Source organism: Mya arenaria, chromosome 13, assembly GCF_026914265.1.
Source record: "Mya arenaria isolate MELC-2E11 chromosome 13, ASM2691426v1".
Lineage (NCBI taxonomy): Eukaryota > Metazoa > Mollusca > Bivalvia > Myida > Myidae > Mya > Mya arenaria.
Window position 1 is genome coordinate 49,700,903 of NC_069134.1, and position 22,015 is coordinate 49,722,917.

The window sequence follows — 22,015 nt, forward strand, 5'->3', positions numbered from 1 at the left end:
TTCATAATCATCATATTTGGTGTTAAATGTCTTGTCGAGTAAAATCAAAATGCTTTACATAATTGGCAAAACGCAGTTAACAATAACATGTGGAAATAAATGTTATGATGAGGCTTCGAATACCGACTTCAGTCAATTCTTCTTTTCGTGCTGACTGTACCAAAGGTGGTCAACATTTGTTAATAATTATTAAAAATATGTTTATGGACTGCGTTTGTTTTAAATAATCTCGTTGGGAATTGCACAGCAACTGGATTCTCTCCTGTTGCTTTAATTGTAGAGTTCGTATGCGACTCATATAGTGTGTCAGTTTTGATTGATTAAAATATATAATATATAAATATCGATATTGGTTAGACTTAAGTTGTGTTTCACCAATTTGGCTGTTCACGTTTTACTCTTTTTGTTTAATAGGAGCATATTTGGTAAACACTTGATTCAACATAAAATAAAAATCAATTTAAAAGTTAAACTTTAGGACGCTATTTTTTGGACTCATAACTATTTGTGCAATAATACACTTCACTGCCAATCATGTTAGTTAGATACGTAAATAAACGTTAAACTCTACAATTAATGTATTACTAATACCAAATTGTTTACGAACTACTTCTACAGGTGTACTGGCATACATCCAAGGATATATCGATGTAAAATGGCCGAGGAGTTCCGAATACAAATTTAAAAGTAAACTTAGGCAGGGTCTTAAGAGGCTCTTCACTTGGTACTTATACAGTGAAGTATAACCTACACGAAGTATCTGAGTACTGTAACGCGAAATTCGTACTCAAAAGAGCGTTTCGTAACGTAAAATTTAAGTAATAGTTAATGACCTTTTGCCATTACATGTATAGTTGTTCTTCGCACTATATTTGATCAGCGATGAACATTACGTTGTTTCGTCGATGATTTCTTTGGTAAATTTCCCCACAATTAAACATGTGTACATGCATTCAATTGTAATCAGATTTGAAATACTAGTAGTATTATAGTATTTATCGGAATGAAACATGTATTTGTGGACTTCTGTAGCGCAGACGCGCATATCAAAACCAAACCCGAGACAGTTAGCTGTTCCCTTTAATATTTTACTCATAACTCAGAATGTCTTTGCACATAATGTAACAAACGACAGCAATTTTATACCGCATTTAAATTTTAACAAACAATGTTCCATTAACATTCCGCAGCATGACGTTATTTAAAAAGCTCATTTTCATCATTTGGCCGGTGCGAAGGCTTGCAATTCTGCGATGTCAAGACCTAGGATAAGGACATAAATACGTGTACCATGCACACATGCAAGCCGGAGAACGACAACAGTTTGCAATTACAATATTGTGAAATATTTCAATGACTGAAACAACAGTGGTTTGTGTTACCTTCACCTTTGCCTTTGACCCACCGACTCAGTGGGCGGCAGCTTAATAGCGATTGTGAAACTGTTTTCAAAAGAGGTATATTTGAAGATTTTTGTTTGTGTTCGACGTTTATCAGACTCAAAAATTGGTAAATAATAATTATATACATCCACAAATATTGCTAGAACTCTTCACCTTTGCCTTTGACCCACCGACTCAGTGGGCGGCAGCTTAATAGCGATTGTGAAACTGTTTTCAAAAGAGGTATATTTGAAGATTTTTGTTTGTGTTCGACGTTTATCAGACTCAAAAATTGGTAAATAATAATTATATACATCCACAAATATTGCTAGAACGTTTAGCTAGTACACAAGTATGATCTTTCCCACGACAGGAACATTAAGATAACATGGTGGTATTTTAAATGATTCTTTGTCGACAATGAAAACGGTTAGAACACTTACACCTTCTTGAAAACAATTTTAAAATTGCCATAACTCTTACTGAATATAAATGAGTAATGATATTGAACGAATTTTCGGACAAGTGCTTTGCTTGTGTTCTTCCCTGGAAATTATAAAAAATAAGGGTATTGTTGATTTGAAATGGTGTAAAGGATTGTTCTTCTTTCTTTCTGCCATGAAAGTGCGTAACAGCACGATGATCTTAGACTAACTGATATACTTATATCGTGACACACAGAGATTACATAAATATATAAACCTTATCAAACTTGTCCTGACATGTTACAACTCGGCGCATTACATAACACCGAGAGCCAAATTATAACAACGTTAAAATTAGGTCCTCATCCGGATTTCGTTCGTTTTCCTTAGTGTGTATGCTAATAGCGCCATTTTGATGAACAATTATAGTCAGAAAGAGACATCTTTCGGAAGCGCAAGCCACACACTGAGTATGCGAAAAGGCCAATTATAAGTGATCGTAACCTAGCTGCTAAGGGCTTACTGAACAATATAGACAGAACATGTGACATAAAAGAGTTTCGAATAGATGCTACTAATGCATACGTTATGAAAGCAATATTTAACGCATTGTATTATACAAATGAATGCGCATATTCATTCTTATTCATCTTCATGAATATATTTGTATAATACAATGCGTTATAGCTTTCATAACTTATGCAACACAAGACCACAATATTGCGCAACATTAAGCCAACGAGAGTGACTTAAAATAAGCTAGTGTTACTGTATTCACAATCTCTGTAAAATACTTAAAAATAAAGTATGAGGACTGTGAACTAATCAACGAAGCCAAAGAAGTGTATCTGCTTTCTGAATATCGTATGGATTCTAATGAAAACTACTATAAAGTTATGTTTATAATCCCACCAAAATGCTTTTTCTACCAAATGGTAGAGTGCTGTGGTGGAACAAATGAAAAAAGAAGAAAAAAAACAACACATCTACGATATATATGAAACGATTGTGATTTCGGGAACTGTTTTACTTCAAATCTACAACAATAATATCAAAAACAAAGTTCTTTTCACTATAAAACATTCACATTCGCGGTGGTATATTTCTGATCATTTTTAGATATCACTAAGTTCATCAATTATCTGCTGTGAAGGCTAGCAGCCCTGTGATGGCACGACGAATTAAGAGGGCGTTAATATCATGCGTTCCTGCAAGAAGAAACGAAAAATGATAAATACAGTTTAACCGTCCTTTGTCACAAAGATAATGAAATCAGTTCTTACAACATTATGCTAACAACCTCGCATGATCTAGCATGACCTTTTTGCGAAATCTGTCGTGGTTACACATTAATTATACTCACTCATTCGACTTGGTTACCATCAAACAGAATGGAAACGAGGAACAGCAGTTCTATCATAAAATATTTAATTATGTTGAAGGCAATTAAACTTTAACAAATTAATTATCAAACAAAAAAGCTGCGTGTTGCGTGTGCTGTGTGACATTACAAATGAGTTATACTATTCCAACTGGTTGCATGCATTCTGTGTTGTAAACTTGTTAAACTCGATGCTAGTATTACAATCAAAGGACAAAAACAACTGAATTGCACGCTTGTCATATAATTAACGTATTGCAACTTAAAATAAATAAAGTGAAATGGTTCCAACTTTAGGTACTTACTGACATGCTCATTCGAACACCTTGTATATGTGTTCAAAGCTATCAAAGCATCAAAGCGAGGCACCAGCGTCAAATTATTAGAGGAGGAATTGTGGTGTAATCAGTATGTGCCTCATTGATATGGCCTATTGAACAAAAGCTTTAAAAACTTCAAGAAACTCTGACAGTTTCCTAGTTAACCAGGTTTTTAACGAAAACCGGGTTATTAGAATTGTTCAATAACATTAGTTAGCATTGATAGATATTGATGAAACTTGGTGTGTAGATAGCTTATGGGAAGAGCTAGCTTGGGATTGCTTTTGAGGGGGTGGGGCTAAGGTCAAGGTCACTGTTACTAAAAATAGAAAAAATGTTTCTGCCCAATAACTTTAGTTAGCATTGATAGATATTGACGGAACTTGGTGTGTAAGTTGCTTATGTGAAGAGCTAGCTTGGGATTGCTTTTGAATGGGGAGGGGCTAAGGTCAATGTCACTATTACTTAAAATATAAAAATGGTCAAGGTCATTGTTACTTAAAATAGAAAAATGGTTTCTGCCCAACCCAATAACTTTAATTAGCATTGACAGATGTTGATGAAACTTGGTGTTAGGTAGCTTATGTGAAGAGCTAGCTTGGGATTGCTTTTAAGGGGGGTGGGGCTAAGGTCAAGTTCGCCTGTCACTAAAAATAGAAAAATGGTTTCTGCCCAATAACTTTAGTTAGGATTAATAGATATTGACGAAAGTTGGTAAGTAGATAGCTTATGTGAAGAGCTAGCTTGAGATTGCTATTGAGGGAGAGGGGCTAAGGTCAAGGTCACTGTTACTAAAAATAGAAAAATTGTTTCTGCCCAATAACTTCAGTTAGCATTGACCGATATTGATAAAACTTGGTGTGTAAGTTGCTTATGTGAAGAGCTAGCTTGGGATTGCTTTTGAGGTGGGGCTAAGGTCAAGGTCACTATTACTTAAAATAGAAAAATGGTCAAGGTCACTGTTACTTAAGATAGAAAAATGGTTTCTGCCCAAAAACTTTAGTTAGCATTGACCGATATTGATGAAACTTGGTGTGTAGGTAGCTTATGTACAGAGCTAGCTTGGGGTTGCTTTTGAGTGGGGAGGGGCTAAGGTCAAGGTCACTATTACTAAAAATAGAAAAATGGTTTCCGCCAACAGTAATTTTCAGTTACGTCTCTTTTTGATAAAAGCAAAGATAAAGTCTAACAACAAATTAATTGACTATAACTTCTGATTGCCCATAACAAAAACCTGGTTTCGTCGCATTGCGGCGCTTCTAGTTTTGTTATTAAATTACGCGGAAAGAGTTCATTAGTAAATGAAACACAATATAGTTTTCACCCTTCTCACGTTCGTTTTATCTTGGGAAACCAAACAAATGGAATAATACATTGCATAGTAATTACTAATTATTGTAATTAACTCTATGGTGCGTAGCAATTATCTGGAGTTTTAATGAAGACTGAACTTTCAAAGATGTAATAAGCGAAGAAAGCAAAACAAATTCAATACTATATGTATCCCGCCTACATCCTGCAGATTCCAAATAAGTGATTATCTCCGTAATTACAAACAAGAAGTAAAGATTACAACACTCGATACCTTAATCTTCGATTAATGATTTCGGTTCCTTTAAACATGTTTAAGAAAGTCAATATTACAAACGTAAATGGAAATAAGTCCATTGGCTTCTACTGAAGCTAATCAAATGATAAAGATCAAACTTTCTTTGTTCCAAATGCAATAAAATAAGGACCGGGTGCGAAACTCTTGGTAAGGTTCCTGAATTCCGAAACGAACTTGTGTCTTAAATTCAGTGGTGCAATGCTGCTATATACGCATGATTATGTTTTGTATGAAGTGGAGCAATGGTGCAACATGGGCATTTACATGCCTTGTATGTGATGAGCGCAATGCTGCAACATGGCTATGTAAATGCCTTGTATGTGATGAGCGCAATGCTGCAACATGGCTATGTAAATGCCTTGTATGTGATAAGCGCAATGCTGCAACATGGCTATGTAAATGCCTTGTATGTGATGAGCGCAATTCTGCAACGTGGGTATGTAAATGCCTTGTATGTAGTTAACGCAACGCTGCAACATGGCTATGTACATGCCTTGTATGTAGTTAACGCAATGCTGCAACATGGCTATGTACATGCCTTGTATGTAGTTAAAGCAATGTTGCAACATGGCTAGGTACATGCCTTGTATGTAGTTAACGCAATGCTGCAACATGGCTATGTACATGCCTTGTATGTAGTTAAAGCAATGCTGCAACATGGCTATGTACATGCCTTGTATGTGATGAGCGCAATGCTGCAACATGGCTATGTAAATGCCTTGTATGTAGTTAACGCGATGCTGCAACATAGCTATGTACATGCCTTGTATGTGATGAGCGCAATGCTGCAACATGGCTATGTAAATACCTTGTATGTGATGAGCGCAATGCTGCAACGTGGGTATGTAAATGCCTTGTATGTGATGAGCGCAATGCTGCAACGTGGCTATGTAAATGCCTTGTATGTGATGAGCGCAATTCTGCAACGTGGGTATGTAAATGCATTGTATGTAGTTAACGCAATGCTGCAACATGGCTATGTAAATGCCTTGTATGTGATGAGCGCAATGCTGAAACGTGGGTATGTACATGGCGTATACATGGTTGGATAAACTAATCAAATTGTTCAAAATGAAATATTCTGAAATATTGGTAGGTTGGTTTGTGTTAAAAGATACGTACAAACCAACCCATACGGAAACCGTTAAAATTATTCCACGCACAACTTTATTTATTTACTATTAACGCATTTTTATAATAATACATTTGAACACAGATTCGGTACTTACAACAATAAAACACTGTATTCTGATTATCACAGAGAAATACCATACACGCGAAAACACTCACCATATGGTAGTCAGTGCTTGATGATAATATCTTATAATGTTTACATTGCATATTTTATCAATTGTCTGGTGTCAAGTCTCGCGTCCCTAATATGGCACGACCAATTATGAGGGCGTGAATATCGTGTGTTCCTGCAAGTAGAAAAGAAACATTTGACGTCTTAATCTTACTTATTACATAACGAGTATATCTTACTTATGGCACAACTATTATAAAATAAATTCTAACAACTATATTATAGTAAGCAAACTCGCTGGCACGCGAGAGTATAGGTATGACATACTTGGCAAACCGGTTGGAAGGGTACGGTAGAAACTGGCTTATCAAACATTGTAACCACCAACCGGAAACATATAACTGAATTTCTATCATAGAATAAACAGTGTTGTCGAAATAATTAATGCAAAGGAACTGCATAGCTAGCAACGTTTACGTGTTTTTTTCGTTGAGTGCCATACAAATGTGTTTACTATTCTTACTGTTCTTACTGGTTTGAGGTATTCTGCGATGTAAACATGTTAACTTCAATACCAGTACAAAATCAAAGGGGAACGTATTGACAATACAGCTCGGGACTGAATTGCAAGCTTGTTACAGTCAATGTATTGAATTTTAGGTGATTTGGGTGTCACTGTTTGGACCAAACTATGCCTTAAAGTTTAAATACCAGTAACTAAGTAACTGCTAAGCACATTTTAACACCATATAATTATATTCGTTTAAACTTATCTTTTGAAGCATCAAAACAAAGCATCAGCATTAATTTGAAAAAAGGAGAAACTGTTTTGTAATCAGTATGTGACTTCGTTAGTAACTATGAGATTTGCTGGAGTCTGTGGTTAGTTTATGCGGAAAGATTTCATTAGTAAATGAAAATACTGTTGACACCGTTTTCATGTGCGTTTCATCTTCGGAAAAAAAACATACAAGTATAATTATACATCGCTTAGTAATTACTTATTTAACTCTGTGATGAGTGGCAATTATCTGGAATGCTAATGAAACCTGAACTTTCAAAGATGCAAAGAGCGAAACAATTTCAAATAACACTGATGACAATCTATAAGAATGGTATGGTATACGAATCCAGAATCAATTCCGCAGATGCCAAATAAGTCCTTTATTACCAACAAATAGTACAGTTTACAACACTGAATACCTTAATATTCGATTTAAAATTTCATTTTACTCATTATAAAAGATATAATAAATTAATTCATTAGCTTGAAAATTATAGATTGTTACCGTTTTTTCGTCTTTTTTTCATTTCTTTTGTATGATTATCATTATTTATTTAAGTATCTTCTTAATGGAGGAAATTAAGAATCTCTCTCTCTCTCTGTCTCTCTCTCTCTCTCTCTCTCTCTCTCTCTCTCAATCTTCTTTGAGCTTGAAAATTATATATTGTTACTGTTTTCTTGGCCCAAAAGAAGCTATGGTAGGTAGATCGGGATTAATTTTTGTTTAGGTAAAGCTGCGTCTGAAGCACCATTTTAAATCTTAAAACAACCGTCCCCATTTATGATGGGCCAATGTCAACAATGAAACAGAACATGTACGAGTCTTTCCGGGGCAATAGATAGAAAAAACATACCCTCCCCCCTCCCAGAGAACAAAAGAAAAAAAAGTAAGCCAAATATTGACCGAATAGAATAAGAATTGAGTTGGGTGCAGGTTTTTAAGCGTAGGTTCATGAAACCAGACAAAGCATGGAGATATATTATGCTTATTCAACATTTCATGTCGTTTTATACTTGTAGGGAACATTAAAATGAACACTTTGTAATGCTTAAACTCATGCTCTGAACTCTGACAGTCAAATAACTTTACATTAACTTGGTAAGTGTTGACTGCCTTGAGTTTCATCACTTGACGAATCACGTGGAATTCGTCACATATGGCATTCCCACCGAGCATGTCACGTGACACTCTTGCAATACACAATGACTTTCCACAATAATTCTGCTTTATCAAAGAGAGCATTTTTGGCGTAGCCCTGGAAATAAAAAAAAATACAACTACATTTTAGATCTATATGTTATACATTTAAATTGTAACAACCAAAGTCCAATCAAAAGTGTATTAAAAGTGTCAAAACAAAATCATTATTTAATTTAGATAGATAAAATGATATCCAAAGTTAATATAGTCATGTAAACTGAGTCAATAATTGTTCATGCATTTATCTAAAAAGAACAACACATAATATATGTATATAAAACAATCGGACAAAACACCGTATGCTAAAGAATAATGATTGCAAGAAAAATAATTGTCGATGACAATCCATTGATCAACATGCATGTGTTTTCAAGTTAGAACCAAACCAATTTAAAGTTAATGCCGGATATAATGTCACTGTCGTACGACATCGGTAACGAAAAGGCCGTCTGCTCATTTGCAGCTAATACCCAATTTATAGCTGTTTGACTACAAGACAGATTAAATAGGGCATACACGATCTTCCTGAAGATGTTACGTATTCCCTTTTTATGCCCCCACAAAGTGGCGGCATATAGGGTTGCCCTTGTCCGTACGTACGTCTGTCTGTCTGTACACGTACGTCCCGAAGATTGTTTCCGATCTAATTCTTGAAAACCGTTTGTCCAATCCTCACCAAACTTTAAACACATGTTTGTGACCATAATATCTTGATCAAGTTCGATAGTCATGGAAATCGCTTTAGTCATTTAGGAGTTACGGCCCTTTTTTGCCAAAAATACTTAAAAAATATATGTTTCCAATCTAATTCTTGAAAACTGTTTGTCCAATCCTCACCAAACTTTAAACACATGTTTGTGACCATAATATCTTGATCAAGTTCGATAGTCATGGAAATCGCTTTAGTCATTTAGGAGTTACGGCCCTTTTTTGCCAAAAATACTTCAAAAATATATGTTTCCAATCTAATTCTTGAAAAGTATGTGTCCAATGTGGATCCAACAAGTTTTTTCCTGCCTGAATGGCGCCATATAACCTATACAGTCTTGCGATGCCGTAAAACCCAACTCAACTCAACTTATCCTATATGTGCAGATTATCCTGAATAATCATTATGGCTTATTTTCTGTGACAAAAAATCAAAGTGGGGGCATCCGTGTCCTATGGACACATTTCTAGTCTTTGTTCATTTAAATCAATAGTGATCGGAAGATTGCTGTAATCATCCCGCTAACTTTTAATCAATGTAGTTAGATGACATAAAGTAAATTCTTAATGAAAGCTGTCACTCGTTGATTGTATTAACATATTTTCGGGTAAGGGTGCAACTTCACAGCAATCAACAATTATTAAATAAATATGTTATACTCTTCTGCACTCTTATGGTTCATAGAGAGTCTTAGTCGTGGTCAACATGACAATGCTAAAGCATGCTAAAACATCGGTATGTGCGTGTCCTGTCAAAAAGCAAAGTCCTGTTTGCAATGAGCAATGCTGCAGCCTTGGTATTAACGTATCTTGTATGGTTATGGGCAATGCTGAATCATGCTGCAACATCGGTATGTGCGTGTCCTGTACGTAAGGAACAATGCCGAAACATGATCATGTCTATGCCTTATATTATATTTTATTTATACATGCAACATTTTCCGATTGCACTAAATCAAGCATTCCAAAAGATTTTTTTTCAAACTCAAAATCGGTGAATATCTCAAAAAGGACCTAGCAATTGATATACAAAAGAACAACATGATTCAATTCATTTTGCCAAAAAAAGTTCGAAGAAGACTCGGCTTTGTCCGAAGTTTGTTTTGGTCATTTTTTACAGCAAAAAAAAAGAAATAATTTTACATGAAATTTCACCTTCCGAGCCTAAAGAAGGATATCTCATATGTTGAGGTATTGTTACAAAACATATTTTGTTCTATTATATATATTCTTGAAGTGAAATGAATTCTAACTCCTGGAAAGGCGAACATCTTTAAAATAAGCCCATTTTTTTAATTCTTCAAATATCTTATTTAAATACCTTTTTCTTAAAAATATGATTTTTCACACCTTTTTGTCAGCAATATTTTTTTTCAAATATGTCATAGGGGATAATATAACACCCCCCCACGTTTTTAGAGCTTATTGCAATGTCAAGTTAAAATCTTAACTAAATTAACTGTTGCTTTTAACCAATCAATATCATTATTCAAACATGGATACGTGTAAACACGATTAACAACGATACGTGTATACACAAAAAATATCGTTAATTGAATGGTATACTTTCAACCTCAATTTTGATGGAAGACGATGCTGGCTTTTAGAATCAAATTTGAGTCCGTTTTTTTTGCATAAACAAGTTATGTTAACACTTTCAGAAGCAAAAACTTGTAATAGATTTTGTACGAAGACAAACATGTTTTTCTACACTGAAATGAACAATATTATGATAAGCAGTATTTTACTGAGGCATAATTTTCAAATTTATTTCTTATCTAGTAATATACAATAACAAAACAAGTATCCATACAATTCAGTTAAAATCAGTATTTTAGACATTTTACATCATTAATTTATCAAAGAGTTCAAAATGAAATATGTCGGTCGACTTTTTATTGAAAATACATTCAATAACGCAAAATACAACCCATACGGAAACGCTTATAGTTAACTCACACAATTTTATTACTAACGCATATTATTTTTATAAAAATAGCTTAAAACATAGATGTAATACTGACAAAAATAAAACACTGCATTCTGATTATCACAGACAATGTGCCATACACTGCGAAACGCACACTTCCTGTTTGGCGATGCACGTGGTAATATCTCGAAATGTTTACAGCACTTATTTCATCAATTGTCTGCTGTGAAGGCTTGCAGCCCTGTGATGGCACGACCAATAATGAGGGCGTGAATATCGTGTGTTCCTGCAAGCAAAAAACAAACAGAATTTACATGATTTTATCTTCCTTATAACACAACGATTATGAAAGAACTTTTAACAACTATATGAAGCTCGATGGCACGCGAGAATACAGACTTATCCAGGAAAACATTTCGCTTATGTTACTTTTTAACCTCCAAACAGAAAGTACAAATGGACTGAAATGTTATCATTCAATAGACAATGTTGTTGAAAGCATTAATGCGAAGTCACTGCATGTGTAGCAGCGTGATCTTTCACTATGTGACATTGCAAACAGTGCTCCACTAAGGTCTAAATAGCCGGATGGGGCACCTTTGTGCCCGTTTACAGCACCCTGCTACCGTTTAACTATACCTTGCTGTGCCCTTTTGTTTGACAGAGTGAATTGTTTTGATACTAGATTACAGCCGTTTCTATTGAGAGCAGTTAATACACATACGCAATAAGAATTCAGCATTGGCCCTTGCAAGTGCCCAATAAAGGCTCATTCAATGCGCATCAAAAGTGCCCTTTCTGATCTACCACCCTGCCCTTCTCCAATCCTGGCTGGAGCACTAGCAAATGTGTTAAGTTTCCTAACTAGATTCAGGTATTCTGCGCTATAAATGTGTTAACTTCAAAGGGGAAAGTAGTGTCAAAAATCGATAGGGACGAACATGCAACTGTGTCATAGTAAGTATATTAAAACTTATATAAAATAGGTGGCACTGGGTAGGCAAAGCTGTGCTTTACCAGTAACTAACTGCTAAGCTCATTTTAACGCCATATATATATTCGTCCAAACGTATCTATTAAAACATCAGAACAAGGCACCAGCCTAAATTTATGAGAGGAGAAACTGTTTTATTTTCGGTATGTGACTTCAATGATATGGCTTACATTAAAAACAACTTTAAGTAGCTCTGACATTTTCTTAGTTCTGCGATAAATAACACAGAAATATTTCATTAGTAAATTAAACACTATATAATTTCCTCTATTCCTTTTTTCGATCTATCTTCAGAACAACAATCAGATTTAATAATACATCGCCTAGTAATTACTTATTTAACTCTGTGATGGGTAGCAATTATCTGGAGTGCTAATGAAGACTAAACTTTCAAAGATGTAATAAGCGAAACAAATTAAAATAATACTGATGACAATCTAAGGATGATACATGAATCAAGACTCAATTCTACAGATGCCATATAAGTGATTATCTTCTTAATTACAAACAAATAGTAGAGATTACAACACCGAAGACCTTAATTTTCGATTTATGATGTCATTTTAGTCAACATTACAACGTTATAAGAAATGAAAACGAGGCTTCCTTATGCCTGGAAATGATAGATTGTTTCCGTTTTCTTTGCCAAAAAAGACGTGAAAAGGTAGGTAGACCTTTTTAGATTAAGCTGTGTCTAAAATAACAATTTCACACTTTAACACAACCGTTCCCGGGAATATATCAAAAACCGAATATATATATATATATATATATATATATATATATATATATATATATATATATATAAAAGTGTAACGCTTTATTTCAGATCAATCGGTCGACCTGAAAGCCATTAAGGTTAAGTAAGTTCAAATACATTTTGTATATCATGTAATTCCATTTGCATTAAACTCATGCTCTTTGAAATTCATGCTCTAACCTTCGTAAGTGTTGACTGCCTCGAGATTCATCACGTGACGAATCACGTGGTACTCGTCACATATTCCGTTCCCGCCGAGCATATCACGTGCCACTCTTGCAATATCCAATGCCTTTCCACAAGAATTTCGCTTTATCAAAGAGATCATTTCTGGGGTAGCCCTGAAAATATTACAAATAAAAACATACATTTGGACTTACAGGTAACAGAATTAATGTGCAAAAACCAAATTCTTAGAGATATTAAATCATAAGAGGTGATACATAAATGTGATACATATCTGGGACCAATAATACACTACATATCCAGTAAACTGAGTCAATAAATGTACAATCAATTATCTTAACAGGACAAAACATTGTATATGTATATCAAAACAATCACACAAAACATAATACTGCTGTTTTACCACATTCACTGAGAGGCAATTGTACGAGATGGGACAATATTTCAGGAATATATTTTTGTAAGCAACTTTAATAATTATGTATTATTATTATATTAAGTAGATATATGGCCCCACAACTAGTTTCCTCTAATAACGTAACACCTTAATCCTTGACACTGATGCAGTCTGTGGACACTATTGGCATTGCTGACTAGAATGCCAGAATAACAAACACTATAAGATGGTTAAAGAATATAGTGTCAAACTAAAAACAATTATTTCTAGAAATATCATATGGCATTCAATTATTTAAACTGTTTTCTTAAAAGAAGTAAATACAAAACCCAATTAAAATTAATGCTGGGGAAAATGTCACTGTCATATGACATAAGTACCGTCTGCTCCTTTGCAGCTATTACCCAAATTATTGCTGTTTTCCTACCAGAGGGATTCAATAAGATAAAATGACATTTGAAAAAAGCACTACAAGATCTTCTTAAATTCTTAATATGCATTCCTTTTTCTTAATTCATTTAAATCCATATTAACTTGAGGAGTGTTCTAATTATTCCCCTGACTTAAATCAATTTAATATTAAAATGACATGAAAACTTCCCGTTCGCATTTAGCTATTAGCTTATTAGTAAAAGCTTTTAAGGTGAAAAACACCTTATTTTAAATATTATTTTATATAGTGCCGCCAAATCCGAAATCAGCACCACCCACAGCAATGACAATGTTCATTATCAGAGGTCATCAACATAACCGGAAATCCTTTGCTCTTCATTGAGGCATTCTCATTTATCAGAGGTTTGATAATGATAAATCTAACGTGTGGTATGCATAGCATCATCACTCTGTTGAACGAGAATGGATTTAGCGGGGAGGGGAAGAAAGGTTAGTGTTTAGTGTACCCTTCGAAACGTCCAGTCCAATAATATCAATAAGTTACAGATTTGTGAATGTATGATAGCGTAACATTATGATTTATGAAATTTAATTATCATTCTGAAAATAAGCAATATATATGTTCACTCAAGTCTCAGAAAGTTCTCCCGATCTATCAAAACCAGGAAAAGCCTTATAAAGCAAAACGCATACTGGAAAGATCAACTATGCATTTAGGAAGGAACCAAAATTAATGGAACAAATAAACATAAAAATGAGACCTAGAAACAATGTCGTCTGCACTTTTCATTTTTAGTTTGATAATGAACATACAAAAACAAAATGAAACAGAATGAAACAGAATGAATGAAATTGAATTATTTTCCATAGTATTCCTTTATGACTGTCCTTCTGCCATTGAGCTCAAAAATACATTGTGAGTGCAATATAAATGTAGAAAACACAACAAAATAGAGGACATTTAAAATGTCCATGATTTAGTTGTCATTCAGGGGACTTATATTATTCTAATCTTGTCAACATTCAATTTAATACTGTAACCGTCCACTTCGCCTAGGGTAGCAAAATTTCCCTCATGTTGACAATATATATTATCACACTGTGGAAGCCATGTGATATTTATACAGTGTCTTTCTATGTCAATTTTTTTCCCCCAAGGACCACAATGGAAATAAGGGATTTATTATTCCTTTCTTGTGATATCATGTGTGTATAATGTTGTTCACATGGTCTATGAACTTATGACTGATGTTTTATTCATGTGTATAATGTATCCATGTCTTTACATTATGTACAGAAATAATTATATCTCTTTTCTATGTATGTATCCATCTAGAAGCCTTAAATTTGACAAAGATTGTATTGTATGTATTTCTTTAGACCTTACATTCTATGTTTATGCTGAAGGGATAGCATGCAGAAGAGACAGAGTACCATATACTTACATGCCTTGGTCCTTGAGGCGGCCCACCTGCAAACAAGCCTGTAAGCCTATAGAGATTTCTGTGAGCATGTCAGCCATCTTCTTCTGCATTAACTGGTTCTTGGCAAGTGGCCGGCCAAACTGGTGTCTGCAAGTAAATGATATATCAAGTTTTGCATCTCGTTTGATCTGTCAAGGATCAGTAGAATATTTTTTTCTTTTATCATAGACAATGACCAGAAAAAATAACAGAACGAACAAATATTGTAGCATGGTAAAAAACAAAAACAAACTTGCATTGTATGTTACTCAAACCTGTATATCATTATACTTTATAATTTTCAAGGTTAATGCCAGTAAGTACCAGGCCCAAATATCACGAAAATACTTCAGTCAAATCTCAAACTCTAAACTGTTTATATTTTAAATGAGTTTGTTACCTCTTTGCATTTACCCCTCTAATTAGAATGTGTCATAATCAGACATTTAAAGACAATGATATCATTATAAGTAAATAACAAGAGCTGCGATAGGACAGCTTTGTCCACTATACGCCGCTTTGTCTTAGAAATGAATATAATAATGGTGTAATATGTGCCTGTCAAAAGCAATAAAACAAGAAATGCCACAGTGCGCCAAAGCCAGTTTTTAAAGATTGACAAAATAACATCAGCCTTCCTTGTGTGATTCAGTTTCAACTGTTTTTTTTTTGTTCTACTTTTAGTAACAGTGAACTTGACCTTGACCCAAGTGGTCCCAAATACAATCCCATTGAAGTCCTCCATAAATATATACATACCAAACTGTTCCTACAAACCAATTTTGGTTGCAAAATGTCAACCCAAACCAAAGTTATCCAGTACCAACACTTTCTATTTTAGTAACAGTGACCTTGACCCCAAGGGCCCTAAATGCAATCCAATGAAAGGTCTCCATTAACTCTTCCTATATACAAGTTTGATCAAAATATGTCAACCATACCTCAAGTTATTCAATAACAAACATTTTTCTGACTTTTGTTACAGCAACTTTGACCATGCCCTTGACTCTCATGGACCCAAATTCCATGGATGGTCTCTATGAAGTGAATTGGATGAAGGGCTATGGAGTTTTAAGTGAATGTTCAAAATTCCCTAAAACTTTAACTGGACGATGACGAATCGCCGACATCAGATGAATAGTATAGTTGCCTTATTCTTCGAATAATACAGTAAAAATGTATCGTAACAAAGTAGAGAGTGTAACCTGTCCAGTGTGTATTGTCTGGCAGCCTCAAGACAGAACTCGGCTGCTCCCAGAGTGCCCCAGGCAATTCCAAATCTTGCATTGTTGAGACATCCAAATGGACCCTGGTGTGAAGCAGAAATCATATGATCAAAGGGGATGAAACATTATGGCATAATGACATTTGTGAACTAGATGTATGGTACTAAGGCATTACACTACCTCAAAGACTTTTATGCAACTTATAATTTGGACAAAAAATTAGTATGAAAATAAACAAAGGGCAATAACTAAAAAAATACTGCACCCATGACAATGGTTCCTATGGTTTGCACTTTACCTCATTGAGTTCTATCTGTGCATGAAGTTTAAAGTCAATACCTCAAACACTTCTCTGTGCATGAAGTTTAGAGTCAATACCTCAAACACTTCTCAAGTTATACTACAAACAAGATTGCCAGACTCTCACCTGCACACACGCCTGCCATTACTATATCCCCTTCAATTTTTGAGGGGAGATAATAACTAAACCTTATGACTTATGAATTATGTACAGTATGGGTGTTTTTGATATTATGATATCATTATATTTCATTAAGCACAAAAGCTGGTCTTACTGCAAGCCCGCTGACATTTGGCAGGAGGTTTTCTTCAGGGACCTCAACATCTTCCATTACAATCTGACCCGTAATACTTGCACGAAGAGAAAATTTGCCTTCAATCTTTGGTGCTGAAATTTAGCATAAAGTTTGAATAATTCAAATGGTGAAGGAGAAGTTTGACACACATTTTTTTTTATAGTTTACACTATAGTGAAAAACAAGAACAAATGGTCATAATACTGGTAGAAATGGATGCAGCACAAAGTTCTTCCTTCACATCCTTGCATGTTGGCTTATCAGTTTTTTGAAAATTTAAAATGAATATGTCAAATGGTGTAAGAGTTTTACACTCAGGATTTTAGGAGAGATAGGAAGAACTCTCTAAACCTCCCACAGATTGAAAGTGGGTCATATACATAATTCCACTATTTGACAATAGAGTTCACATAAACATTATACAGCTTATAGTGCCCAAATTTAATGTAACTTATCTTGTAAACTGCAAAAAAACCCATAAACATACAAGGCGTACATGTATGCAGGATTATGATTTCACTTAAAGCATTATAACATAACAATTGAATAAATGAATACTGGATACAGGGCCACAAACATGTTGAAAAGCTGCTGGCATAAACATAGTAAAAACTATTAACCTATTTATCAGAGGTAAGTTGCGTAAGCACAATGTGAGAATCAATATAAGAGCCAACAACCCCTATGAATTAAAATACATGTGTACAATGTATCCGCTTAAAAAATATATAAGTAAACCAAAAGAAAACAAGTGGGGAGGGTTAAGCCCCTCATCTAGAAGTTGTTTTAACATGCAGATTTTTTAAGCTACAATTTGGATCAAAATAGTGCTATCCACCAAGAAAACAAATTGTTGCCATTGGAAACCAAGATGGCACTCTATACTTATTGACCAGGGGTGGTTCCAGGATTTGACATTTAAGGGGGCGAAACTAAGGGGCACAACCTTTTGACATTTGCCCTTTCTTCAAAACAAAATTGGTGCATTTTAAGCATATTTTATTACTTTTTTCTATTAAAAATGAAGTAAAAAGGTAATTTTGGACAATTTTAGGGGGGTGCACTATTAGGGTTGACCATTGCATAGAATTAGCTCTCGATAGAAACGGCTTAAGCATGGCACCCAAGCTCAGTACTCACCAGAAAGTCCCTTCATTCCCTTTTCCAGGATAAAACCTTTGATTCTGTTGTTCTCTGCTTTACTTTTCGCCCAAATAATAAATACATCTGCTATAGGTGAGTTTGTAATCCTGAAACAAGATGTTAATGAGTAACATTGTATCATAGTGTATAATTTCAAAGTATAGACTGAAGAATCCATTCTATGAAAACAATCATTACTTTTTATACAGAATGCTCGTACTGGTTTGATGAAGTCACCATCATATATTCACATTGCTTGAAAAGAAGGGAGTAGAGTTATTTGCACATGTAAATGTGTTGTTGTTTTTTGAAAATCGGTCGTCTGTTTCATGCTCAATGGGTTTGCAAAAACAGGCCTAGATGCACAGTATATGAAAAACTCCTATATTACCAAAAAAACTCCTTAACCGAAAATTTTAAATACTTTATTTTCCAATATATATAAAACAAACTTATTCAACATTTTGTTAGCACGATTTTACGCATGATTGTGGTTGTGTGCTCTGGGGAATATATGCGCTGAAGTAAATTTAATGATATAAGGCTTTACCATGACTTAGATCCATTGAGCGTGTATGTTTTACTGGACGGATTGTAGACTGCATTGGTTTCCATTGACGACGGGTCACTGCCGTGGTTGGGTTCCGTGAGCCCGAAACAACCAATCAGCTCTCCCTTGGCTGAAAGACGATCATAATAGTAAGCAGCAGTATAAGCAAATTCATTTGTATTATTACTGCAACCAACAACACCACATCATCATCATTTTGTACTAGAAATTATCATTTTGCATAATTATTCAAACAAGGCATAAAAGGACACTTTTTATTACAGAGTTCGTACACATGCCATATACTTACTGGCGAAATATGAAAAAGTTCAATGAATTTATGTTTATTGTACAAGGGGTATTTAACTTATTGTTCTCAAAATGTACATGAATATGTTAGGCTTAAAAATAATATGTTTATTTCCAGTTTCATGCCCAAAAGAAATAATTTTGGTAGGTCAGAAAATCTTTTAAGCTTTTTTTTAGGAAAACTGTTCCGTGAGATTTTTGAGATACCAAAAACCATAATTTACAGGCTTTAAAACATCAATACAATCAGTATTATAGCATCACAGTTAATTGTTAAAGGCCAAAAACACTTTAATGTTAATTTTGTTATTGTTAATTTTGAAAGGAACAAATAAAACTAATAATAAAATGTTTGTCAAGGCAATTAAAAGGTTTAGAGTTGTGGCCAAAAATATAGGGTAGGCCGGGAAAACGAAAGCAAACATTATTTTCTTAAACCTTAAAGGTTATGTAACGTACCTAGTCTAGGGAGGTATTTTTCTTTCTGTGCATCTGTACCATATGCATTGATAGGGTGCATGACTAGAGATGACTGTACACTCATAGAGGAGCGGTAGGCACTGTCCACCCTGTAACAGCAACTTCAATTAGGACCATGGATATATGATCTAGAAGATGAATTTCATTTCATATTAATATGTCCTTGTTATAATGACATCAGAAGGAAATACATTAAAAAATATTTTTTATGTCAGACCAAGCATGTACAAGTTTATAAAACTGCTTAAGTCAGACAACAAAAATACTGTATTTAAATTATCCAAATATATAAAAGAAGCTCTTAAACATAGAACTTCCATTACATATAGTGATTAGTTTATATCAGCTGAGCTCATCCTCATGTTTTATCATTTGCATATTATTTTTTTTCACGTATGGACAATTATTCATATCTACGTATAGACATTATATAATTAAATTACGCTGTAGCAAAGTATACAGTATAGACTGTATCGAATCTGTATTATGTGACATGTTGAATTCACGTTATATAAATGTATTAATATTCTATGACTATGTACCTTGTTGGTATACATGAAATAAAATTATGTAAATTATGATATAAAACATCTTACATACAACATATTTGAGATATAAGGAACAATAGCACTGTGAAGCGAACACAGACCAGTCATCTGTTGTTTTCATGTTAAAAAAAGGGCACAGCTGGACAATATTAAAATCAGAACTTTAGGCCTTGCTATTTATGTGTTTGTATTGTCTCTGGCATTATGTGTAAAATGTTTTGAATCATTTGAATATCATTTTTTGAGTAATGGCCAAAATTAGTTTTCAAAAACAGGGGCAATATTCAAAATCATTTAAGTTAAGAGTTATGGGGCTTGCTAAACATGTGCTTATTGTTACTGGCAAAATTTGTACTAAATTTCGAATCATTTTCATTCATATATCTTGAACGTTTTTGAGTTATTACATATTGGTAAAAAAAATTTATCCTCTCGAAAACTGTTAACTCACTTCCCACAACCTATGGCTACAAGCCCATATAAACTATAAGTGAATGAGTAAATGCCCCCACACCTGTAGCCCTGTGTTGCAGGCTCTTATTAGTACTCAAAGGTCACTAATTCCTAAGAAAAAGAGCTTTTGCAAAGCCATCTCTGACATTCACAGGCGGGCAGCCTACATGTATATAAGCATCTAAACAGACATGGCAATAGTACTGTCATTTGGTCCCTTAAACCTCAGGGCACCCATGTCTGGGATCATAAGGCTTACTACACTCCCTGAAACTTTTAATTCACCTCTCACACTCTCAAAAAGGGAGTCCAAGGGCTACATGTACCATAGAAGTACCTGCTTATCCAGTATTGTACATGTATCTTCCAAAAACACCAAGCTCATTCATTTCTCTATAAAAATAATGAAGAACTTAAGCATTTACCCACCTCTCACACTCCCTGGCAAGGAGCCCATAAGCGACTGATGAGACACCTGCACACCCGTAGCCCTCAATTGTGGCTCCTAACACACCTAGCTCACCCATTTCTGGGAGAATCTCAGGATGAAACACTGAAATATCATAAAGAATAGATACAGTATCATAAATTAAAATGATTCTATGCCAACAAGTTTCTTATGAAAATGGTATCCATAATCCTAACCTTTATAATGAGTATTAACCCAAAAATTAATTATTATCTGTCTAAGCAACCCATGTTAAAAACTTTGTCGGACTAAGACTTAGTGTTCCTGTAATATTATTTTTTAGTGAAAGTAAACCTTCATTTCTATTGGCCATGACAATTCTGGACATCAGTTTGTCGTCACAGTAGGAGCGGAACTGGTCACGCACCATCTTTTCTTCATCCGTCAGCTGACTTTCCAAGTTAAAAGCATCTTGCCAGTTGAAGGTTGCTGAAATATACAGGTTAAATGGTTAAAATGTTTAAAACAATGTTTTCATATTTCTATATAACTTTAAGAACATCAAAAGGATCAATTAATTAGCCTCAACCAATTTTTCAACTTCAGTAATTTATAGCTGCTTTCAATTAATTTGCTACAGCGTAATTTAATTTTATAATTTTAATATTGTCTGGATAAGTACATTTTCTAAGGACACACACAGCAGAGTATATTTCATTCAAGTAATAATGAAAAAAAATACTTCTAAATTTATGGACAGTTGAATCTTTAAGCATACCATTTTCATACAAAAACTGAAAAATAAGAATATTTAAAATAATAAATAAAAAAAATCCATTTTTGGAAATGTATTTAATCCTAATAAATAAAGTAACGTATCATTAAAGTATTCATTAACTTACCAGAAGATGAATTTCTGTGAAAAGAAGAGCTGACAGCATTCTGTCTAGCCAAAACTCTAATTGATTGAACAACGTTTCTCAATGACATGTTTTTTTGTAATTTCAACTCAGATGTTGGACAAATGTTTGCATAATAACAAATTTGACCTTGACCTCAGTGTGGAGGTGTGTACTTCCGGTCTGGAATAATTATAAATTATTTGACGGTGTTTTATGTATT

The 22,015-nt window shown here is 34.2% G+C and overlaps 1 protein-coding gene across 1 annotated transcript; it reads right to left on the minus strand.

Annotated features, from left to right (window-relative positions):
• Positions 1-10,811: 10,811 nt before the first annotated feature.
• Positions 10,812-21,954, minus strand: LOC128212991 (glutaryl-CoA dehydrogenase, mitochondrial-like). Its single transcript, XM_052918447.1, has 11 exons — positions 21,796-21,954; positions 21,248-21,382; positions 20,914-21,037; positions 19,463-19,572; positions 18,695-18,824; positions 18,142-18,251; positions 16,981-17,093; positions 16,385-16,488; positions 15,162-15,287; positions 12,921-13,081; positions 10,812-11,272 (listed from the first exon to the last, which is right to left on the minus strand). The coding sequence occupies exons 1-11, from the start codon at positions 21,881-21,883 to the stop codon at positions 11,199-11,201; spliced, it is 1,275 nt and encodes a 424-aa protein (XP_052774407.1). The 5' UTR covers positions 21,884-21,954; the 3' UTR covers positions 10,812-11,198.
• Between the last annotated feature and the right edge of the window lie 61 nt (positions 21,955-22,015).